Source organism: Protopterus annectens, chromosome 4.part0 (genome assembly GCF_019279795.1).
Source record: "Protopterus annectens isolate FY-2018-M chromosome 4.part0, PAN1.0, whole genome shotgun sequence".
Taxonomy (NCBI): domain Eukaryota; kingdom Metazoa; phylum Chordata; order Ceratodontiformes; family Protopteridae; genus Protopterus; species Protopterus annectens.
Genome location: NC_056733.1, coordinates 868,887,538 through 868,913,709, shown reverse-complemented (window position 1 = coordinate 868,913,709; position 26,172 = coordinate 868,887,538). Strand labels below are relative to the sequence as shown.

The following is a 26,172-nucleotide window of genomic DNA, read 5'->3' as shown; positions in this document are numbered from 1 at the left end:
AAACTTCTAGAGGTGAAACAAACACATGAAGGGCCCAAGTCCAATGTGGCAAAAGAAAATACCCTCTTGCCCACCCTGTTCAATATTTTAGACTCTATCTGGTAATAAAGTGGAAAGGAACTGTGACCTCCAGGACTTTTGCTTGGTGACTAAGGAGCTCACTCCACCCAGCTTGAGGATTGCAAGGGGAACACTTATTCTTAGAGGCAAAATCTTCATGTTTCCAAGCTGAAAAAAAAGTGAGAAAGAAAAACATCATTGCGCATAGCCTCATTAGAATGGTTGGCACAAGGTTTATCATCATTTATTTCACAGATACTTATTCAAACAATTTTAGAAATAATATTTCAAATAGGTTGCCAGGGATCAGTTCATGAAGTTTTCCATAAGCGTAAGAGATTCTCCACAGGACAATGTCTTTAGGAGTGAATCTAGAGAGGAAAGGTTTTGCTTCTCCCTAATCCTAGCTCTGGAATGGGCAAGCCCATTACTGTCTGATCTTCAAGAGGATGAGCTCTCAACAAGCAACTGCTGGAAGGTGGATGATGGGACAATGCTACTTGGAGACATGACTCCCCAAAGAGGCCTAGTGAAAGGAGAGGCCTGTGTGGGACCCATCATCACCACCACAAGCTACATGATGGTATGATCCTAAGTCCTACCACACGTCAAAAAGCTGCCTTACTTGAGAGCCCCACAGCAGGGTGACCTGGTGGATATGTCACCACCTCTGTCGCTGAGTCCTATCACACCTGGATGGTGGCCTGTGGAGTACAGTCATTAGGTCTAAGTGCAATGAATGAGCAACTGCTTTCCTGATGCAGGCTGGGGCATGAAAGCTTTGGCCTCTGCATTAAAGGAAGCATAGCAGCTAACAACCATCATGGGTGCATCTGCTGTGGGCCCTGCATATTACAAGGCAGAAAATGGATGCAATTCAACCTTTTGCTAGTTGAGGAGGAGATGGAGACAGAGCTCACGAGGCTGTCTCTGAGAAGGGGTTACCTCTAGGAGGTGAGGGCTGAGAAATGTCCACCCTTCCCTCTCTTTCACCTCAAGGTGCTATGCTACCAGCCTTGGACTTTGCAAGGAATCTTGCAATCCTGCTGCTTATCCCTGCCCTGGGTACAATCACCCTCTACCAGCATGTAAGACAAAAGGCAGGCCTGGAGTTTCTCTCTCATGTCTTTGGCTGGCTGCACTGAAACACCAGAGCTAAGTCTTTACATCATGTTATTCCCCCCAACATGCAGAGGCAATGTAGGTGCAGGCTCTGATTCATGATTTGGCAGCCACAGAAGCGCAAAGACGGCCTGTATTGCTTCTGCAATAAAAGAGGGAAACTTTTTGTAATCCATCTCAGAAATGACAGCTGAAATGTATAAGTAGCCTAAAAGAACTGCAAGCATATTACGTATGCATTTATTCATGACATCAAGATTATGAAATTTATCTGACTGGTTGACCTATTTACTGGCATTGTGAATCAGTTAACCAGCTGCATTTAATGGAATGTTGGAATTAAAAACTATCAAAAGGAAAGTAACTAGACACAAACTCAGACCATTTTTGGAGTGATGCAATATGGAAACCACAAAGATCAGGGAAGAATTAAGCACTTTTGTTCGCTTTGCTTTATTGTCACACTTCTTCAGAAATAAAAGAAACTCTCAAAGAAGCTTTATTTATACATCCTTAGGTTAAGAAACTAACAGTTCATGGCCAACAGGCACTCTAATAGATGGCTACAATCAGTACCAATGAGAACGGTGATATGTAAATAGTTTAGTTACCCTTTGGACCAATGGCTAAATACCTAAGCAACCTTTTAGACCAGTGAATAACTTGTGGTCTGAACCAATAATGGAGAAATATTAAAAATACTATGGTGTAACTTGGGCAAGTGATATACTGGTGGTATACGGCAGAAATTAGACCTAGTACAACAATGGCAAAATGTGTCTGTCTATTCCATTTAAGAACACACTTTATTTTACCTGGTCAAATTCATAGGCAGCAAAATCATCCCCAAAGGGCTCCACTGTTATAAATTCCCAAACAGAATAGAAGAAGAAAGCTCAGCATTCCAGTCCCTTTGTCAAATTTACAGTGATGCTGGGCTACATCTACTCAAAGTTTTAATGGAGCACAACTGACTGGGAAAAGCTCCAAATTTTAATTGACCAAATTAGGTCTCTCAACAACTCCATCCAAAGACAACCATTTGTTGGCCACTTGAAAAGGGAATGGGAAGGAATGGATGCCAAACTTTCGAGACACGTGGTCACCATAGTCCAGCAGAAGAAAAAGAAACTAATAAGGGACTGGCAACAGCATCAGAACAATTCTGCCTACCCTCTGAAAATAATCAAACAACGCAGTCAGAGAAAGCCAAACTGCCTAAGACAACCCCAAGACCAAGATGCAAGTGATCCAACCTACGGGCAGACCAGCAACAACCAAGGGACAGAACCTGACATTAATGAGATTCCCATCCCTGCCACCAATGCCGCCCAGGAACCAGCCAATGGATTTTTCTTTCTGGGCAATCAACACCTTGACATCACTAACATGACTGATGACCCCCGGCAGGCCTGGAAGAGACAACTCAGGTTCCAGTAACTGTTTTCTATCCCCAGGCCAGGGGAACAGGATTGCAGGCAGCTCACAAATGAGGTGGCGGTATTAGTATCCAGCCCTACAACCAAATCACTTCCAACAGGGGCCATCTTCAACCTCACTGATGAGCCATTGGATCTCAACACTCCTTCCATCCTTCGTAAAAGACTGAACTTTATACCAGAGCAGTAAGCATGTTATCGGATGTTATTATTGATATTAAAGTTTTTGCCAGGAAATTGAACTTAAAACAAAGCTTTGCTAATGGTCACAAAGGTGCTGCCAGCTTTAATTTCAGCCTTAATGTTCATAACAGTTTTAACCTTAGCTACAACACCGGTGACCATGTTTTTAGCTCTCAAGTTGGTTTACAGGTTGATACCGATCTTGACAGGGAAAACAGACCCAATTACAGTTCTATTCTTGCTTTGACCCAGGATCTCAATGTCACGGGTTCTACGAATGGGGATATTAGTACTGATAAAAGCTTAGAACAAAAGGTACTCAAGAAAAAGAGCCTATTCAACCCCCCCTCTGCATGCCACATTAACATCCTCTCCAAAGTATGTGAGCAAGAGTTAAGGTGCATCCTCAGGAAGAAACTCCCCCAGAAATGGCACAACCTTACCCTCAATGAAAAGGAAGCCCTCCACCGAATTGTAGCAATCCCGACCTTAGAATAATGACAGCTGACGAGGGCACAGGTATTGTGATCATGAAACAAGAAGCATACGTCCAACAAATGGAAGAAGTGCTTTGTAACAAACCCCAGCTACTAAGTGGTCACTCCCACTGAAGTGGTAATAAGATTCAATGAGATTGACCAGAAAACTCCTAGAACTAGTGAAGGAAGAGCACCTTACTGACCATTAATATGAATTCATGCTAGTAGCCTCCCCCAGCATTGGGAAAATGGTTGGCATCCGAAAAACCCAAAGGAATGAATCCAATCCACCTTTCAAGGCACAGTGTCTTCTAAATGAACCAAAACTGAGTTTATCTCAGAAGTTCCTAGACTTTGCACTTAACCCAATAGTGCAAAACGCAGAATTGTACTTAAGGGACTCCTGAGAATTATGTTCTCCGCTGTAATGAAGTAAAAGAAGCGGGCAACATGCTGGTGACTTTAGATATAGTAGCCCTATATACCAGCATTCTGAATAAACAAGGGATTCAGCTAGTCAGCAACTGCCTCTCACAATACACCAAATGACTGACCAGAAGATCAACGCTTTATGCGCACTCCTCACACTAGGAGTGCAGTCATACTGGATCTGGGCCTCACTAATATGGGGGAGTGCTGCATATCCACTACTGTAACGTCTTCCCTGGTAAGGACAGACTATAAAATAGTCTCCTTTGAAGTAAAAAAAATAAAACCTGGACCCCCAGCCACACATGGAATATTCAGGAACTACTCAAATGGCTAACGCTCCTGCTATTAAGTGATAACCTGGGAATATTTCAAGCCCCCATAAACATTGAGAACATTGCTGCCTATGCAGAATGGTTCACAGAAACCCTATACAAGCATGTTAATAGCTGCACAGAGGCAGCTGTATCCACCAGGAAGAAGTACAGAACTAACTCAAAAAACAAGCCACCCTGGTGGAATCACAAAATTAATAGGCTGTATAACAGAAGGAAGAAAATCATGGCAAAAATTAGGAGGTGCAGCACCTAGCAGGATAAAAGCACTCTCGTCAAACTAAACAGACATCTCAGGGAACAAATAAAGTCTACTAAAGCCAAACTTGAGGTGAATTTGGCCTCCTAGGCCAAGGACAAACACAAGGCATTCTTTAGCTATGTCCACAACCTCAAAGGAATACACAATTGTGTGCAGAGCTCATTGTAAACAGAGCCACCTATAGTGAACCAAAAGATGCAGCACACCTAGTGACCGACAAATTCAGCAACAACTTTACCCTTCTCTCTCCCTCAACCTTCCCTCAGGAAATACCATCAAATATATAACTCCTCCTATCACTAGGGAACGGGTCCTTAATGCTCTCTCTAAGGCCAAGAACACTACATCAATGGGCTCAGACATCATCCCAGGATGCCTTCCAAATATCATGAAACATGACCTATCAGGGCCTCTGGAATTACTATTTAACTGTAGCCTCCAAACAGGCTTCATGCCTCATGAACGGAGAACAGCAACAGTCATCCCTCTGCACAACGATGGGCCATCTACAGACCCTGGAAACTACAGACCCATAAGTCTCACTAGTCTTACGTGTAAAGCCGTGGAAAGAATTATCATGGAAATGATCAACAGTGATGTAGTAAACCACCAGATACTGGACCCAACCCAGTTTGGTTTCAAGGGCAGATCATGCTTATTTAACCTGGTGGACTTCTTTGAGAAGGTCACCAAAGCAATGGATAAGGGCAAAATGGTTCACACTGCCTACCCTGACCTGGCCAAAGCATTTGACACAATACCCTATTTGGCACTGTTGACCAACTCAAGAGGTTAGGTACAAACTCGTATGTTACCTGGTGATAGCCAACTGGCTCACAGACAGGACCCAAGAAGTTAGAAATGGGGAGTCCACTCTACAAACAGGCCAATCACAAGTGGAATCCCTCAGGGATCAGTCCTTGGACTGTTCCTTTTTGGCATTTACTTATCTGAAGTCAAAGCCAATGTCAGTGGTCTCTACCTGACTAAATTTGCAGAAGACTGCAAATTAGGAGCTGTCACTGAATCCCACACTGACACAAATGCTCCCTAGGAGGGGCTAACACAGACAAACAACTGGTGTCAGAGCCATGGACTAAAGTAAATGCCAAGAAATGTATAATAGTGGGTCTATATTATATGAATGAAAGTTCATATAATCGAATGCTGTAAACAGTGAAAATGCCAGACTTCAAACCCTTTATTGTGTGGGGCTGCGCACCCCCCCAGCTAATTATATATACCGACTCTGAGGTCACACTACAGTGAGGACAGTGCAAATTTCCCAGTCATCACTGTACCGCAATCTCACAAAAAACACTTCGATGAATACCATTTTCGCGTATACAGCCATTTGATATTTTGGACTTCTGTTCTTCTAATAGGAAAGTACAGTTGCGTACACTTACCATAAATGTAGATGTTCGAGTGTATTCACTGTTGCAGTCATTACATTTGGGTTATCTGCTTGCAGGTAGCCCTCAGTCAGCCTGATTATCAAAGTCTTGGGTCCTGTGTTGGTTGCTGTCCCTTCTTCCATGACGTCAGGGGTATAAAACATGCAGCTGACGCCATTACATCAGTTTTTCTTGCCCCAGATGTCAGGTGCCCCCCTAATGGGAAGCAATTAAATATAAAAGTACAAAGATATACCTCCAACAAAAAAGCAAATACACCAAAAAGGCTTTTAAGCATAGTAAAGGAAAGCAGAGGTATACTCAAAAGAAGTTAGGGGGCTGGAGGGAGGGTAACCAGAACTGCAACAGTGAATACACTCATACATCTACATTTAAGGTAAGTGTACACAACTGTATTATGTTCTTCGTGTTTCACTGTTGCAGTCATTACATTTGGGTAGATTCCCAAAGCTATGGTTGGGAGGAGGAATTTAGATAGCATTAGGGCCAGCTATAAGGCCCTGCAAGACTGCAGTGGCAAAGCCAGCTCTGGATTTAGAGAAAATGATAATGCTTAGTGAAAGTATGTACAGAACTCCAGGTAACAGCTTCTAGGATGTCCCTGGTAGGGATGCCTCTGAGAAAGGCTGTAGATGTAAGATGCAGCCCTGGTGGAGTGAGGTCGGATCCCCATGGGAATAGGTTTTCCATGGTGCTTATAGCAGAAATGAATGCAATGGCTTATCTATTTAGAAATGGTTTGCTTTAAAATAGCCTTCCCCTCTGCCCCTGCCGCAAATGCCACCAGCAGTTTTTCAGATTTCCTCTGAGGTTTAGTCCTGTCCAAGTAGAATTTAAGTTGTCAGTGCACATCTAAGGAATGTAGTATCGGTTTCCCTTTATTCTGTGGATTGGGAAAGAAGTTTGGCAAATGAATGGACTGATTAAGAGCCACACTGGATACCACCTTGGACATGAAGGATGGATTAGTTCTGAGGGACACCCTGTCCGCATGAAAGATGATGAAAGGCTCCACTGCCATGAGGGCCTGTAATTCAGATACCCTTCTAGCTGAAATGATTGCTAAAAGGAAAGCTGTTTTCCAAGAAAGAAAATTCAAGTTTGCAGTAGCAGCTGGCTCGAAAGTTAAGGGCACAGGCTGGGGTTGGAGCTCTACTGGATGGTCTCAAATTTTTGGCCCCTCTGAGGAACTGCTTGAGCAGTGGATGAGAGAAGAGGGGAGGTTCTGTGTTATAATGAATGAGCTGAAATGGCTGAGGCATGGATTTTAATGCAGGAAAAAGACAGGCCCTTGTGAAGCATCTCAGGTAAGTATTGAAAAATCTGATGTAAATTGGGCGCTGCTGTGCTCATCCCTTGAGATTGGTTCCAGAATCTTTTCCATTTTTCAGCATAAGATTTTCTAGTACTAGGCCTCCTTGCCTCCAAAATGATATCCTTCACAGGTTTGCTGAGGAATGGTAAAGGAGAGTAAGTAATTAGCCAGGCTGCAAGGTTCAGTGTTAGAAGCTGAAGGTGCAGAATCTGGTTCTCTTGTTGAGACAGCAGGGAAGGAGTCTGAGGAAGGTGCCATGGAGATAACCATGACACACTGTGCAGGAGGGGGTACCAGTGTTGGCGCAACCAGTCCGGAGCAATCAAAATCATCCTTAGTTTGTCCTGTTTGATTTTTAGTAGTACTTTGGAGAGCAGAGGCAGAGGGGGGGAAGGCATAGACTGATAGGTTTTTCCAGCTGAAGGACAGGGCATCCACTTTCCAGGCTTGTTTGTGGGGAGTCCTTGTGCAACATTTGTCCAATTGGCAGTTCTGGGGAGAGGCAAACAGGTCTATATCTGGGGTCTCCCATTTGCTTGTCAACATGTTTAAAATCTTTGGTTCCATTTTCCACTCGTGTGGGTCCATGAGTTTTCTGCTTAGTCCGTCTGCCAGTGTATTTAATTTTCCTGGCAGGAATTGAGCTTGTAGATGCACTTGGTAGCTCAAGGCTGTGTTCCACAATGCCATGGCTAGTCTGCAGAGGGGGTAAGAATGTGTACCCCCTTGCTTGTTTATGTACCACATAACAGTGGTGTTTGTCCATCTTTACTATTAGTTGTCCTGGAAGAACGTGGTCCTTGAAGGCTGTCAGAGCATTCTGTACAGCTAACATTTCTTTTTGATTGATATGCAGGTGCATTTGACTTGGGTTCCATTTGCCTTGAATGCACTTCCCTGCCAGGTGAGCCCCCCCCCATGCATAATCTGATGCGTCTGTTGTTAGGGTTTGAGCAGCAGGGGGTGGTGTGAAAGGTAGTCCCTTGTTTTGGTGGCAGGCCTCTGCCCACCAAAGGAACTCTAGGCATAGGCAAGGTATGATAGGAATCATTGTTTCTAGATCTTGAGAATGTTGACACCAAAGGCTTTTTAGTTACCACTGTAGTTTCCTCATATGCAGTCTTGCATATGGAATTAGAAGAATGCAGGAGGCCATGAACCCGAAGGCTTGCAGTATTTGTCTTGCAGATAGCAGGGTTTTTGTGGCCACTTGTTTGAAGTAGGTTGTCAAATGAATTTGTTTCTCTGGCATGAGGTAAGCCATCTGGGAAGTTGTTTTCAAGCTTGCTCCCAGGAATATAATTTGTTGATAGGGTACCAGGTGTGATTTCTTTTTGTTTATGGTGTACCCCAGACAAGTTAGTACCCTTTGTACAAAGGCCAGATGATACAAAAGTATGTCCTGGCTTTCTGCCTGAATTAGACAATCGTCCAGGTATGGGTATATTTGAATATTTCTTTGCCTGCAAAATGTAATAACTGGAGCTAGGCACTTTGTGAATACCCTAGGCGCAGTAGATAAGCCAAAGGGCAGTACAGAGAACTGATAGTGACTGTAGACTGCTTTGAAGCGTACGTATCTTCTGCAAGATTCCCTGATTGGGATGTGCAGGTACGCTTCTTTTAAATCTAGTGTTGCCAACCAGGCATATTTGCCTAGCATAGGAAGTAATTGGTGAAGGGTCAGCATCTTGAATTTTGGAATCTCCAAAAAGGTGTTTAGAGTAGACAGGTCCAGGATAGGACGCCATGAATTGTCTTTTCCGGGTACCAGGAAAAGTCTCGAATAGAAACCTTGTCCCTTTTCCTGTTCTGGTACCAGTTGAACAGCCCCCATGCTTAAGAGAGAAAGTACTTGTTTTGGGGCTTCTGCCCACTGATTTGGGGGTAGGTCCGGCCACCCGCTTGGTGTTGGCAATGTGTGGAAGTGAAATCTGTATCCCTGGGACACTATATTTAAAACCCATTTGTCCTGGGTAATAAGTTCCCAATTCTTTGCATGAAGAGCAATCTTTCCCCCTAAAGGGGCAGTCAGTTGACAAGTGCTTGGAATTTTTAAAAGGAAGTCATTGATACAGTTTACCATAGGGGGGGGTCTTATTATTCACAGATTTGGAAGTGGAGGCCCCCACTGCTTAGTTCTGTGTGTCCCCCTATGACTGAAACCTGGGGTTTTTGCTTTGTCTGGGGATTTGGCTTGAGAAGACCTGGAAGGGGCTGGAAAGCAATTCTTAGAGGGCCAGTGCCTACTAAATCTAGGAGGCTGAACTTGTAAGAAATCTTTAACAGTTTGTATAGCTTTAGCTTCCATCTTTTTAAGAACTTCCTCAGCCTTGTTGCCAAACGGGCAGTTCTGATTTAAGGGAGCATCCAACAATTTAGCTTTAACATGATCAGGCAAAGATTGCTCCTTAAGACAAGCATGCCTTCTGAGCACAGACCCAGTAACAGCAGCCCTGCAAGAGGCCTCATCAAATCCACATTGCAAAGTATGTTTTCCAGCTTGTTCAGCAGAATGCATTAAATCCTGTAATTCTTTATTTTCCACACAGTCAGGAATCAACATACTTTTCTGTTTAAGCATTCTAATAACATGTTGCTGATACTTTAACATATGAAACTGGCAGTTTAAAGCCCTAATGGCCAAGGTTGCAGAAGTGTAAACCTTCTTACCCCATCTATCCAGCGCCCTGGAGTCTCTATCAGGAGGGGTAGGAATTTTAGCAGTAGAAGCCTTAATGCCCTTGGGCCCCTGTGAAATAGTCTCTGGATCCGCAATAGGATTTTAAAAAGGAACTTGTGGGACTCAGGGATACTGTAGTATCTGTCAGGTTTTCTGGGAGCAGGAGGCAGGGAATCAGGGGCCAAACTAGATTCCGAAAAAGCATCATCAACAATGTCTAGTAAAGGAGGAATAGCTAAAGGCCTATGCTGAGGTAGGAGAAGGAAATCCCTAAGTCTCTTTTTTGAATCAGAAACATCCTGGCTTTCCCAGTGGAAATGTTCCGTTACAGTATGTAAGGTTTCCCCAAAAGAAAAATCCTCAGGAGGGGAAGCAGAGGGAATGGAGTTCTCTGCATCAGAATCTTCATAAGTAGATAAGGGCAAATCCAGATCATCAGAAGAATCAGAAACAACAGAATCCTGATCAGAAGATTCATAATCAACTGCAGTCCTAGGCCTCTTAGAAGGGGGGGGGGGGTTGGCTACCCCTGATTAGAGTTATTAGATCTTCAGCCATTCTTCTCATTTGTTTTTTAGGCACAGAGGCCTGAGCATGTGGCCTGGGCATCACTTTTTTAGGCATGGATCGAGATTTAGGCCTAAGTAAAGAAGGAGGTGTCGGTTTAATATGCAAGTCCGTAGGCCTGAATACACCCCTCAGAAGCCAGTGACTGCACAGCTGCTCCGGACCCATCCAAGGTAGAGACATCCGCGGGTTCCTTAGTTGAAGCAACTCGCGGCATAACGGACTCCGAATGGGTCTCAGTAGAGGCCTGTGAATCAGAAGTAGCAGGTATCAGGGGCTGCAAAAGCACCTCACTGAGTACCAGCGAACTGGCGACTGGCTTAGGAGAAGCATCGTTGACAGTTTTGGACCTCGGCGGCCTGTCTCTATCTTTATCTTTGCATTTTTTTGGAATTCCAGTATTCGGATGGCTAACCGACAACATTTCTGGATAATTAAACCGAGAACCAAAATATTTAGAGGCAAAAATATACCGACGATGGATAGTGCACTGATTACATAAAGCACAAAACCAACAGCAAGGTATGTCGTGGTCAGGGCCTAGGCAAGGAATACAGTACGAATGAAAATCTTTATGAGGTATTTGCTTTCCACAAGTAATGCAATTATTAACTTTTACTGACATCGGTAAGGAGCAAGAAAATGTTTCCCCAACGGGGTACTTAGCGTTAGTTGAAGACTTCGGCTCTGAAACTTGAAAATGAAAATTTCAGGAGTCAGCCGACCGGCACTTGTGAACTGCTTCTGCTTCGGGCACCGCACGGCAAGAAAGACTGATGTAATGGCATCGGCTGCATGTTTTATACCCCTGACGACCTGACGTCGTGAAAGAAGGGACAGCAACAGACGCAGGACCCAGGACTTTGTTAATCAGGCCAACTGAGGGCTACCTGCAAGCCGATAACCCAAATGTAATGACTGCAACAGTGAAACACGAAGAACATTCCTATAACAGTATCCTTCGGGTAGTCATCCACCCCTGGTAACTACCATATTGACAACACACACCTTAGAGTTGACCCAGTAGTCAGGGATTTAGGGACATACACAGATAGTAATCTAGCCTTTGACCATCACATGTCTACAGTAGTGAGGAAATCATTCTGTGTTGTGCAACTTAAAACCAAAGGTATGGCATCTAAGTCCAAGGAAGTCATTGTTCCACTGTATTCAGCATTCATCAGGCCTATCATTAAGTACAATGCCCCCCTTTGGTGTGTACCTAATGAGGCATATCCAACAACTGGAACTTTCACAGAGGTTCCTCATTAAAAGACTACAGGGTGCAAGTAAAATGTCCTATGCAGATCGTCTCAAGGCTCTTCCCTGTATTCTGTCTCCTACATGCCTTTGAGGGGAGACCTATACCTGACATAAAGGGCACTGTGAGACCCCACTCTGATGGACCTCCTGCATATCTGCAAAACAAGCAGCACCAGAATTACCTGTTCTAAAGATGTCAACCTTGCATGTGATATAAATAGGACCTGCTGGAGAGACAGGTATGTAACCCAGAGATTACCTCATCTCTGGAATAGGCTCCTCATCCACATGAAGCAGAGTTCATCCCTAACTCAGCTGGATGGGAAACAGGAAATCCATCCCTGGTTTGGCACCTATATCTCTAATGGACATAGGTAACCTGTAAAATGGTTCATATCCCAAGCCCCTGCTTACACTTATCAAAGGTATCAGAACTTGTCAGAGATTTGAGATGCATGGCTAAGCTTAAAAAGGCCCTTGTTATCGTTAGCCTAGTAAACACCTATGAACTTAGTCCTCAGCTCTTGAGAAAGGGACGTTTTAACCAAGTTGCAGGGTTTCCAGCTGGTCAGTCTATATAAATGTTATACAGATGACATTTTCTTTCTTTGGGAGGGCAAAGAAACAGAGCTAGACAAATTCCTCTCAACTATTAACAGCATCTTCAGCTTCCTTGAATTCACAGTCTCCAGTAAAGGAGACCAAGTCCACTTCCTGGACATCACCCTCCCCTGGATTGAGACCACAGAGTCTTCAGCTCCACCATCCACAGGAAATCCACGTACAGGAACAACTATCTGGATTTCCACAGCCAGCACCTCTACTTCATGAAAAAGAATATTGTGAAGGGTCAGTTTGTTAGAGTTAGCAGCAACGTTGCATTTCAGGAAGAAAGCATGTTTCTCAAAAGGCTCTTCCTAGAAAAGCACTGCCCTGAATTTCCCATAGACACATGCCTAAACCAAGTAGCGGGAGATGCATCCTCCTGACAAATGGGTACAACAGTATACCAGCAAACAAGGACACAGACACCTGTAGAGTCCCACTGCCAATCTCTCTTGATGCAAACAACATAAAAAGCATAGTCTCAGGAAACTGGGACATCCTTCGGACCAACCATTAACAATGTCCTAGGACCCAGACCAGATGTCTGCTACAAAAGGATTATGTCTCTGAAGCAGACCAAAAGGCTCCAAGGGATACCCCCAGTAATCCCCCAGGTATGCACAAGTATGGGAATTGCAGCTGTTGCAAACACATTCTTACAGGCCTGAACTTCCAAATACACACCAAAGAGCACTACAACTGCTCCGTGCCCACCTCAGTGTACCTAGCAACCTGCTCACAATGCGAGGCTTACTATATAGGGAAAACCACCAGGAAACCGAGTGACAGAATAACACAGACAAGCATTTTATTTTTAAAATGTGTTAGGCAGACACCGCACAAATTGCCCTAATTTCTCAGAATTTAAATTCCTAGTTGTTGAACAAGTAGCAGCCTTCACTGGGGACATCAACTCATTACTGGAAGTGAAGGAATTAAGGTGGCAAATTCTTCTCAAAGCAGACATTCCCCCAAGCTTAAATGAGAATCTTAACATAAAGTGCGTTTTTAAATGGAATAGATGCACACATTTTGCCACCATTGTACTAGGTCTAACTTCTGCCCTATACCACCAGTATATCACTCACCCAATCTACACCATAGCATTTTTAATATTGCTCCCTTATTGGTTCAGACTGCAAGTTATTCACTGGCCTAAAGAGTTGCTTAGGTATTTCATTATTGGTCCAAAGGGTAACTAAACTATTTGCATCTCAGAATTCTCATTGGTACTAATTGTAGCCATCTATTTGACTGCCTATTGGACATTAACTGTTAGTCTCTTAACTTAAGGATGTATATATAAATACAGCTTCTTTGAGAGTTTCCTCCATTTAATGGAATGTGTTTTATCATTGTTTCATGATCTAAAGAACAAGCCTCTTTGAAAGCTTGGTAGTTTCCTGTTTGTTTTAATAAAGTAGTTCTTATCCCAAGGCTTTCTGGGGTCATGACTAGTTTTTGATTGAGGTATGCTCTCCTGGTTTGGTTTGTGACACCACTGCATATGTTGGGAAGATATGCAAACACACCCATGCATAATAGGCAATCAGCAACAAAAAAGTCCATTGGGAACCAAAGGAGAGGAAATTACAACAGTTTATAAAACTAAGGACTCCCACCATCCATTCAGGCCCTTAGTTAACTTTGGAAACTGGAAATGAAACAAGCAGTCACTCACCACCTGGAGACCAAATAATGTATAAAGGAAAAAGATGAGGTCAGGAAATTAAACAAAGCCCTACTCATTCACACATGCTCAAATTCAACAATTATGAAAAAGAACAAGTTCACATGCACAGTGGCTTAGGAAATGGAATCATCCATTTGCTCATACTTAACATAAGAAACAGCGCAAAGAGTTCCTCGGTCCCTAGGACGACATAATGGGTTAAAAAAAACAAATCACACAAAACAGGGCTCACCTAACTACTTGACATTCCACATTATCATTGAAAAGCTGTAAACAACACTTCTAAGTACTGCATGGAGGTGGTGTAGCCTTACTCTGCTTTTAACTAGGCTCATACCACTCAAGCATACTTCACTGTAAGGAACATGCCTCATTTTGTATCTTAAAAAGTCCCATGTTCCACACTGTAAGGAAAGTGCCTCATTTTGTATCTTAAAGTCCCATATTCCACACTGTTCCACACAAAGTCTTTGTGACACATCCATGGTTAACAATTGTTTAAACTAGCATCTGTAGTAAATAATACTGAATCATATGAATTCATCAAAAGAACTTGTAATAAGTATAAATTAACACATTTACCTGTGCTATAAGCTTTCTAATTGAAGTTGTAAGTTGTTAGTGTTTCACATTTCACTCACTTGTTTCGCATTATGAGAGGCACTGTTCTATGTTTTGGAGATGAAAGCTTGACATCTATGACCAAGAAGTCTGTTTGGCTATCGAAAAAAAATTTAAATCGAATGGTTGCACGTCAAACATTATTCAACAAACGGCACTTTTAATGAACAGGCACGTCTTCGAAAATAAACTCATCGAATGGCCATAGCTGGCCAACATAAAGGAGCCACAATGTACTACTAGCTTACGGGCAACTCACCTTTAACAGACCCTATCGTTTCCCCAATTTAGTGTGACCTCAGAGTTGATATATATAATTGGGGGAGGTGTGGGGGTCAATGCCTCCACATAAGTATTGTCCCGTGTTCACCAAATCCTTCTGTCTCCCCCCCCAATGATATATACCAAATCCGAGGTTGCACTAAACTGGGGAAAGGGCAGGTTCTGTTAAAGCAAAGTTACCGGTAAGCTAGTAGTACATCGCTGTTCCTTTATGGTGACCAACTATAGCCAATCAATGACTATTTTCGAAGACATACCTGTTTGTTAAAAGTGCTATTTGTTGCGTAACGTTCGATGTACAGCCATTCGGTTTAATATTTTTTCAACAGCCTAACACAGACCCTGTCCAGGATATTAACTATATTCTGACATGCACAGGCACTAGTGCAAACACTCAAGGTTTAGTTTGCTTCACTGGTAATGGCATTACTTACCTTGTCCTGACTGCTGAGCTCATGATAAGGAATGTGAGCAGGAAGGTACGTGTGCAAAAGGGCGCAGAAAGCTAAACCATCATTCCAGCTGCTGCTGAAGTTTGTGATGTCAATGTTCTATAAGAAAAAAAATAACTATATTACTATACAATTTCATTAAACTTAGTTTTCAGATTAACAATATTTTACAGGTTTTTTCTAAATAACATTGATTCCCCACTAATCAAAACATGTCACCTCACACTAAACATCAAGAAACTGCTTCCTTCTGTTGACAAAAGATCGGTCCAAAAGTACTCACAAAGACAAGACTTACAAACTACACAGCCAAAATAAATTCCAATAAATGTTAATGTTTCACCCTCAGTGTGGCAGTATTTTGCTGGGAATTTAGACCGATAAGTGGCAATGTGTACATAACATGTGGGATAAGAAGATTTTGGCTACAGAAGAAAAAGATTTGAGTGTAAGTAGACGGGATATTCTATAGGATACCTTTGAGTTGCTTTAGTAATTTATCTACCAGTTGTTCCAACATGTTTGTTAAAGGATAATGTTATCTAGCAAAATCCCCATAAATTTTTTAGTTCAACTGTAAAAAAAAAAAGTGTATGATCTGTGTCTGAGAAGTTCAGTGGCTGATGACTGCATTCCAAACTCCATCGCTGAGGATTTTTTGTCTGCTGATGATCAGACTTTTCCAGTGAGTCATTTCCAAATTACAACAAAATCATTTTGAAGTTTACTACTCAATGTGTCTCAAAGTCAATATCATCTGTGTAGAAACTGCAGGTGATATTTGGCAGATCACAGGGTAAATTACCAATGAACAGAGTAAAACAGAGGTCTTTGCAATCAGCCTAGAGGCGTCCATCTGTTGTGCTCCTTGACACTGAAAATATATGAAGGCAGACTATGAGAGTCATCTCTTTCTGGTAATAACTGAAGTACAGGATTACCTGTTCTGGAAAGCCAGCTTTAGGATTTATTGATGGTCCACCATTTCAAAAGCTCATCTGAGATCCAAGAAAATGGCACATGATAGCAGTTCTTTACCCACACTGATGTACGTTTGGTTGGTCACTGCATATAGTTTAGTTAAGGTACTGTAGCTGGGTGAAATCTGTATTGCTTGTCTCTTAGTATGTCATTTATTGACATTTGTTTACTGGGAAAGTCCGAAAGGGTTACAAGAGCCATTTTGAGTGGAGGTCCAGGGAGAAAAGCTTCATTTAACACAAAAAGAAAAATCAAAGACATTACATAAAAACCACTTGAAAATTATACATTTCAAAAATAATAAATAATATTGTAAGGTACGGAGATGTAACAAAATATGTTACAAAATCAACGAGATAAAGCAAAGTAAAATATTATATAAGGTTCATAGGTTCATACTAGGCTATCTGCCCTAGGGCATTAAAGAATGGTGAGGCAGTAACTGGTAACTTTTATATGCAGTGCTAAAGTTGAACATTGACATTGTCATGATAGGACTGGCAACTGCAACAGCATCTACAGAATGCAGTAGATTGTTACCAAGATTATGTAATACTCTCTTACTAGGCAACTTCAACTACCCCTCCATTAACTAGGAAAACTATTCGTGTACCAATACACTTGCCAAATGTTTCCGGGAGTTCATTAATTCCAATGGCCTGGACCAGCTTGTTCCTACCCCCACTAGAGGTAGCAAGATCCTTGACCTGGTCATTACTAACATGGGCGACCGTTGCTCTACACCAATATTCAGCTCCTCCCTGGTTAGAGCCAACCACATACTAAGTCCAAAAGAAAGTCTTCACACCAGCAGGTCAGAACCAATAGCAGCTTTATTCACATAAACACACACTTGTTTAACGCTTTCTTCCATACTGAAGGGACTTCTTCAGAACAATGCCATTTCCATAACCCAGTCCTTTTACACAAAACTACATCCAATTGACTAATTCAATAATTACCAATCAACACAACAGCACATAAGAAATTCACATAAAAAAATGCCTAAAATACATATTACATTTACATCAAAACATGACATAAAAACTACTTCCTTGTTGTTATGCGTTAAAATACATACAATGGCATTAACCACGGCTTATGCCATTACCCTAAATAGGTTTACAGGTGTGTACTAGGCTAATGGCCCTGGAGCCTTTACATGACTAGCCCATAGGATTACCCTGGTATCGTGCCACCCGATCTTAGTTCCCAGTGCCTCTGTCGAGTAGAGCCATTGGAGTGATCCCCGGGGTGAATTTTTTTATTTCTCATCCACTCATCAAGATCAGCCAATGTGCAAAGCAACTTTAGGACTGAAAGCCACCAACACCAGGCTCTCATTAACAGTGGAGGGGGAATTCACCCAGAAACCCAACACCCTCCACACACACACATGGAAGAAGAAGAACACAGCATCCTAAGTAAGCCCATTCCCCCTCTTAAAAGGGGATGCTAAAACCAAAAGTATTTAAAGGAGAACCACACCAACAGACTGAAAAAAAAACATGTTTATCTTATCATGTCATATAATGTTTCCTACAATTTAAAACCACTTTTGCAGTCTATACACTTTTTTTTTTATATTTTGTAATGCAATTCCACAGCCTGCCTACATAGGGTCCAGCATCTTGATTTTTTAAGTCTACCTCTAGGTATCCCACACTGAAGTGTTTGGCTTTAAAATATTATAGCCCCTAAGCTCTTGTCAATGCACTGACTTCACATGTGTGTTCATGTATACCTTGCTTTCTTTCAGTCAATCACGTTTAATTACCATTTCTTGCTTTTCAATGAATACTTAAAAGACAAACAGGGGTAGTCACTCAGAACAGTATTCTCAGTGGCTGTTACTTTTTTTCTTTCTAAAGTGGCCTGTTTTCTCTTCTTTATGCCCGAGTTGTAGTCCTTAAACTCATCTCCCCTCCTCCTAAACACCCCCCCATTTGTATCGGTCAAAGTAGCAAATTTGAGCTGTTTGCTGCTGTGATTGATAGCTTGCAGCAGGAGACAAAGTTCACGTGCTGAGAATACCACAACTAGCTACCATCAAGCGATCAACACCCAAATCCATTTCTATGGCACAGAGAGATGGAGGCCTTACTATGACCCGAGAATGGTGACAGGCTATGGTGCTGGAAGAGCCAGGGAAAGAGATGTTGGCAAAAATGGCTTTATCAGCTCACCCACTGGGAAAGGGATGGGATTTCTGCCTGTAATACAGACATATACCCAGTGATGGGGATGTACCACAGCCACGAAATCAGATTAGCAGTAAAGCTGCAGCATCTTTGGGAGGAGCTGGAGCTGACACTGTGTGCAGTTATGCATGTGAAATTATTAGCTCCACCCAATAAAGGCACACTTAAAAAATCCCCTGGTGTGTAGGACCAAGTACATGTTACACTGCAGACTACTCTGCTCCACTTCCCCTAGTCAACATGTCATTGGTGTGCTTCCAGCCCTGGGGGTTGATAATATGTTTTACAGTACCGAGGGCACTTAAAGAATGATGTAGCCAAGGGGCTTGCAAAGTCGGGAACAAAAAAAGGGGTCAAAAACTTCACATCTTATGCCTGGACACAGGGCTGACAGCAGCCTCAGCCTGTATTGTCTCCTCTATAAGGGCTTACCAGTCCAGCTGGACTGCAAGGCAGGTCTTAGAATATTAAAAGATAGCACAAGCACCCTCATGGGATTACTCAAAGGGTTAATCACAGTGAAACTCCAATCTGATGAAACTTGGGAGGAGGGCCAGGGGTTATGTGAACACCTGTCATGCACCCCAAAGGAAAAGAGTCAAGAGGATGTCTTAAGACCCCTTAAGATACAGGGGGCTGGAATACCAGGAAGATTCCATTACTTAGGGATCATCCCCCCAAAAAAGCTCTGAAAAGACTACAGACAAAGAGAAATTATCTCTTAAGAAGAGAAGGTCTTAGCCAGTTACTCAAATGAAATCTCAGGTAAAACTGCAGCTCAACATACCGAGTACTCACAGGGAGTAAGGCAAAGAACTAACCACAGGAGCAGAGCCCATCACAAACCTCTTCCTATCACTCTTCCCAAATTCAAAAACACAAATGGACAGCCTATCAGTGTTAAGTGAATACACAAGCTTTTCACCAGTGTTAGCAAGGATCATGCTCCAAATTTTGAGAGAGGTAAAGAAATGGCAGGCAAGTGGGACAAGCATCTTGACATAGCTCACTACCATGACCAGTCAGGATATTCCAAGCAAACTATATTGAAAGCTTAAATGGTGGTGAGTTTAAAATAAACCACATGATATATCAATGATGATTCTTACACATTTAATAACGGCTACACTACTTCAGAAAACCACAGGATATACCAATGATGATTTTTACACGTTTAATAACAGCTGCACTACTTCAGAGCTTTCCACATAAGAAAATAGTTCCCATTGTGGCGGCTACTAGTTTAAGGATACGAGTCAATATCCTGGAAACTCAAACAACTTAGCAGTCAAGCTTGGACAGGACTTTAACCTTGCGTGGGGTCTTTGCTGGTTTGGAAATCAGTATGATGGTATAGCCATGATTAATGTGCCTCTACAATTCAAACTCCACTGACAGTTCATGGATGGATTCCATTGTCCAAGCCGGACTGAATTACTGACAGGGAAGATTCTATGTAAGGAAGCCATACAGTCCCCAGATACAGTAAAGCACTGGGTGGGATAATACTTGCTACCATCAAGGTAAAAACAAAGAATGTTTTCTATGACCTCTGTCTACTACTGTCTTGTGTAACAGCAAATAACCCAAGAACTGGAACACCTTTTTGCAGGATGAAGGCAGCCTATCTCTAAACTACTCTGAATGATCCCAGTTCAACAGAATCTCTAGTTTTCATCTTTTCTGGAGGAAAAGTGGTATTTCTGTGAAATGTTTCTGGCTTTCAATCCTAGGACATCCTGATGTGATACTAATCTGCCAAAATAAATAAATAAAATAAATGACAAGGTTCAAGTAATGATCTGGTCTAAAGCCATATAAAAGAAATTATAGTGATACCTTACTGGGTAACTATCTGGCATCTAATGATGTCACTTTCCAAAAGGAAAATTACAGCAAACTACTACTACACTTTTCTTTATCAAAAAATGTAATTAAGCAAAATGATGATTAAACGGAACTATGTGGTACAATGCTAAAAGTACAGGATTAGAGAAGAACTCAGGAAGGGGTAGGACTGACATTCCCAATGAGTTTCCCTGATTAATGGGGATTATGTGAAATATTTACCAGGATAAACACCATCTTGTGGTATTCATTTACTTATATTTGTTTAGAGGGGTACTGCACTGAATAATGACCAATCTCAGCCCTGGGGAAATAATAAAAGCATTTCGCAAACAAAAAATAATGAAATGCAAGTAGTAACAGAGTAGTTCAGACTAATTACATAGCAAACAAAGTGTATATACATTCTAGTCGACAAGCACAGTGCATTGTACTTTAAGGTTGGCAGGGTGGCCTAATGGTTAAGGTGTTTGCCTTACAAACACAAGGTACAGGGTTTGAGTCTCACAAGGGATAATTGGCTAGGCTTAAAATGGCTCGCAAGGGCAGTTAGCCTAATCTATGAACTAAGCAGAGTGCAATGTACAATAACATATACATTAGTTTCTAATGTATGTCAATCTTCAATGAATATTGAGAAAGGAGAAGAGACTTAGAAAGGAGATAGGTCCTATGTTGAAGCAGGAGCATTTGAATCTGAAGTGCTTTTCTGAATTGCATTCTGAGTTTTGATTTCCTTAATGTCGATGGGGAGAGATTGCTAATTGAGTAGGTGCCCGACAGGAAAAAGCATGTGCAGTGTTGTAGAGTTTGGTTCTAGGGGTAATGAGAGTTGGTGTGGCTTGTGAATAGTGTCTTGGGTAGTATTAGGATGCTTTTTCATGAAGGGGAGTAAATGTGTGGAGCTGGAGTAGTTGTAGAGCTGGGACTCAAAGTAAATTAGATATTTGTTTGATGGGTAGCAATTTGGCTTTTTCTAGGGTGACACTGATACTCACAGACATGCGAGTTTGTAATGAATCGACAGATGAACTATTATAGTCTGGAGTGTAACAATGGTTTTCTTGGAGGCAGATGCAAAATCTGGGATCCTGTATTCAAGTTGAGAAAGGCAAACTCCTTTTCCAACAGCTGCTATGGCTGGTTGGGATAGAAGGGTAGAATTCTGTGGCCCAAATAAGGACAGAGTTTACTTTGGTTTTGACTTTGTCTACGTGGAAATGGAAGTTTAGTGACTCATCAAGCCACAGTTTAATGTACTTGAAGGTGTCTATGGAATGGTTGTGTTAAGTCAAAGATAGCTAAAGGGGTGCTTCATTTATTTTCTGTGGGGTGCCAAAAAGCACAGTTTTTGTCTTGTTGGGGTTGAGTAGTTGTTTATGGTATATGTGCCACTGGTGGAGCTTGTGTAAGTCTGACTGAAGTTGTCACTGAATGTTTCTGAGAGTAACCTGATCGGTAAATTACTATGTCATTAGCAAAAAAAGATAAGTGGGAGATGGGAGAGGTCACAAGGAAGTCTGTTAACTAATATGGAGAACAGGAGGGGACAAGAATGGATCCTTGTGGTACACCTTTGACAACAGGTGCACATTCTAACTAAGAAGTGTCGGTCAGTAAGGAAGTTTTTACACCAAGGAACAAGGTCTTAAATGATACCCATTTCAAGAAGAAGACAGAGGTCAATTAGGTCAAATGCCTTTGTCAGATCTTTACATATGTAAGGAGGCCACAATCAGGGTTCAGAAGGATGTCATCTGGTAGGAACCCAAGTGCTGTGACAGTAATTCCTCAAGTCCAGAATCCATGCTGCTTGGAGGACAGGAAAAGGTAATGCTAGATATACAGGGACAGTTGGGTATAGACCATCTTTTTAAAGATTTTGCCTAGACTTGGGAAGATGGATGTTGGATGGAAGTGACAGATATCTTTTGGTTTACTTTGCTTTAGGAGGGGTTTAATTAGAGCAGTTTTCCAAATCTGTGGCATGATGTTGTGTGCAGACCATAGATTAATAATCGGATTATTGGAAAGGAATATACTTAATTATATATAATTATAAACTATTAATTTCATTATTATAATGTATCATATAATACCATAATATTATATTATACACTTAATTATATACATATATGAAATATGTTTTAATTTCAATATACAAGCAATATTTACATTTTCGTTAACACCAGGTGATTGGGTGGCATTTAACCTAAGCTGCCACCTTAACTCAGAGATGTCTAGATGCATATCAAGCACCCTCCCCTGAGCATTCTTAAGCAACTTCTGCAAAACTGAGAATCTAAAAATGTGGCCCTTATTTTCAAATAAGTGCCAACTCAAAGCACTGGTCATTTTACACTTTATATCCAAAAGATGTCCATTAAACCTCTCCTTAAATCATCTACAGGTTTTTCCCACATAAAAGGCGGGACATGACTGGCACTTAGCCAGGTATACCACATTTTTGCTGCAACAGTTGAAATGCCCTGTTCTGTGAATGTTCACACCATTTAACTTAAAATATTATGAGGTCTCTGCTATATTCCTACAACAATTCCCCATACTGCATCTAAAATTCCCCCATCTCCTAGAAGAAAAGTACAGTTGTGTACACTAACCATAAATGTAGATGTTCGAGTGTATTCACTGTTGCAGTCATCACACTTGGGTTATCTGCCTGCAGGAAGCCCTCAGTCGGCCCGAATACCAGACTCATAGTATTTCTGCATTGAATGCTGTCGCTTCTTTCAAGACCTCAGATAGTCAGGGGTATAAAAACAGGCAGCCAACGCCATTACATCAGTTTTTCTTGCCCCAAATGTCAGGAGCCCCCAAATAGGGAGCTTGCATATGTTGAGAAAAACACCACCAGTAAAAAGTAAATACCAACACAATTAGGAATAGCCAAAGAGAGGAGAGACAAAGAGATAGAGAAAACCAGGGGGCTGGAGGGAGGGAAACCAGGACTGCAACAGTGAATACACTGAAACATTTACATTTATGGTTACTGTATGCAACTATACTGTGCTCTTTGTGTTTCACTGTTGCAGTCATCAGACTTGGGTTGATTCCCAAAGCTGAGGAAGGGTGGAGGCAGTCAAGAAGAGTTAGGGCTGGCTAAGTAGGCCTTGCAAGACTGCTGTAGCAAATCCTGCCCTGGATTTGGAAAAGATAGGTAAGTGATAATGCTTGGTGAAGGTGTGTACAGAACTCCAGGTTGCAGCTTCCAGAATGTCCCTGGTAGGGACTCCCCTGAGAAAAGCTGTAGAGGTAGAAGTAGCCCTAGTGGAATGTGTTCTGACCACCTGAGGGGTTGGTTTTCTATGGTGCTTGTAGCAGAAATGGATGCAGTGTGCTATCCATTTGGAAATGGTTTGTTTGGAAATGGCCTTGCCCTCTGTCCCTCTTCCAAAGCTGATTAGCAGCTGGTCAGATTTTCTGAAAGGCTTAGTCTTATCAAGGAAGAACCTGAGCTGTCTGTGTACGTCCAAAGAGTGCATGATCCTTTCTCCTTTATTCTGAGGGTTAGGGAAGAAGGTTGGCAAATGGATGGATTGATTTAGAGACACAGGACACCACCTTAGGCATAAAGGAAGGGTTAGTCCTGAGGAAACCCTGTCAGCATAGAAAATAACAAAGGGTTCCACAGCCATCAGTGCCTGTAACTTAGACACTCTTCTAGCTGATGTGACGGCTAGAAGTAAGGCTGTTTTCCAAGAGAGGAATTTTAACTCTGCTAAAGCAGCAGGTTCAAAATGGGGAAGCGTGAGCTTTTCTAGTACAAAGTTAAGGTCCCAAGCAGGGGTGGGTGCTCTCCTTGGGGGCCTTAAGTTGTTAGCCACTCTCAAGAACTGTTTGATGAGAGGGTGAGAAAATAGAGGTAGCTCAGTATTGTAATGAGCCAAAATGGCAGAGGCATGAATCTTAATGGAGGAGAAGGATAGGTCTCTGTGGAGTAGCTCTGCTTGATAATCCAGGATTAGAGGTAAGGAGGGCACTGCTGTGTCCTTTCTTTTAGACTGAAACCAAGAACAATATATTTTCCACTTTTCAGCATAGGATTTCCTAATACTAGGCCTTATGGCTTCAAGAATGACGTCCAGTACCCATTTGCTTAGGGCTGCTGGTGGAGTATTCAAGGAATAAGCCAGGCTGCAAGATTTAGGGTTTGCAATTGTGGATGCAAAATCTGTCCCTCCTGCTGTGACAGCAGGGTAGGGGTCTGTTGTAGGTGCCAGGGTGGCACCGTTATCAGGCTGCGCAGGAGTGGATACCAATGCTGGCATGGCCAGTCCAGGTCAATCAGAATTGTCCTTGGCCTGTCTTGTTTTATCTTAAGTAGAACTCTTGAGAGAAGGGGCAGAGGGGAAAAGGCATAGACTGAGTGGTTTTCCCATTGAAATGATAGGGCATCAACCTTCTAGGCCATGCTGTGAGAGTTCCTGGTGCAGAATTTGCTTAACTGGTGGTTGTCAGGGGAGGCAAAGAGATCCACCTCTGGGGTCCCTCACCCCTGGATCGGAAGGTTGAAGGTGCTGGGCTCCATTTTCCACTCATGTGGGTCTAGGAGATTTCTGCTTAAGTCATCTGCCAGTGAATTTTGTTTGCCTGGCAGGAACTGAGCTTGTAGATGGACTTGGTTGTCCAAAGCTATGTTCCACAGGGCAATGGTTAACCTGCAGAGTGGGTAAGAATGGGTTCCACTCTGCTTATGGACCACATAACTGTGGTGTTGTCTGTTTTTATCAGCAGTTGTCCTGGAAGGATTAGGTATCTGAAAGCTGCAGAGCATTCTGTCCAGCTAGAATCTGCATTTGCCAGCCATGTGAGCCCCCCCATGCATAGTCTGATGCATCTGTGGTCAGGGTTTGGGGGGTGTGGGGTTGAGTAAAATACAGTCCCTTGTTGTGGTTGCATGCTTCTTCCCACAAAAGGAACTCAGCCCTTATACAAGGTATGATAGGAATTGACTGTTTCCAGGTCCTGAAATGCTGGCACCAAAGACGTTTTAAGTACCACTGAAGTTTCCTCATATGCAGTCTTGCATATGGAATTAGCAGAATATATGAGGCCATGAACCCTAGGGCTTGCAGTATTTTTCCTTGCGGATAGCTGGGTTTTGGTGGCCATTTGTTTGAAGTAGTCTGTCAGATAGACCTGTTTTTCTGAAGTTAGAAATGCCATCTGGGAAGTTGTGTCCAAGCTTGCTCCCAGGAATACAATATTTTGATTGGGTACCAGTTCTGATTTATTTTCGTTGATGTTGTACCCCAATGAAGTGAGAATGCTTTTCAAATGCCAGGTGCTGAAGCAGCAATTCCTGACTGTCCGCCTGAATCAGGCAGTCATCCAAGTTCGGGTAAATTTGGATATTTCTCTACCTGCAGTATGCAATGGCTGGAGGGGGTTAGACTTCATGTTTGAAGATGAACATAGTTTTGTTTATTTGTTCTAAATTAACAGAGAATGGGAATGATCTGAAAATGTAGTTTCTTGTTTTAGGGTTTTCATTACAACAAAAAGTCTTAAAAATGTGACACAGCTTCAAATGGAGGTGCGAAGAAAAAACTATAAAAGATTGAAGAAAAAACTGTATAAATGATAAGCCTGTCAAACATTAGTGTGTGCATGTAACACAAAAGTTGGAAGTACACATTCAAAAAAACTGACGTGTACAATAGGTGGGAACAGCAGCTTTTTATAATAATGGCTATGTTATCCATATTATCTTGGAATGCAAATGGCCTTACAGCTATAGCCAAAAATAAGAGTGCATCGAATTACTTAAGAAATGCAGTGTGTAAATAGCAATGGTGCAGGGGACTCATTTGGAAAGAAATGAGCGTATGAATATGACAAAGAAAGGATTTCAGGATGGATATTTATTAGTATATCAGAGACTAAGGAAATTAGGAGAAATTATGCTAAGC

General features: G+C 42.1%; 1 protein-coding gene across 1 annotated transcript in view; it reads right to left on the bottom strand.

Moving 5' to 3' along the window:
• SPECC1L (sperm antigen with calponin homology and coiled-coil domains 1 like) overlaps positions 1–26,172 on the bottom strand; it is a 2,326,126-nt gene that overhangs the window by 87,262 nt on the left and 2,212,692 nt on the right. Inside the window, exon 13 of the mRNA XM_044068824.1 lies at positions 15,192–15,308. Coding sequence (XP_043924759.1) covers positions 15,192–15,308 — 117 coding nt within the window. The remainder of the gene's footprint in view (positions 1–15,191; positions 15,309–26,172) is intronic.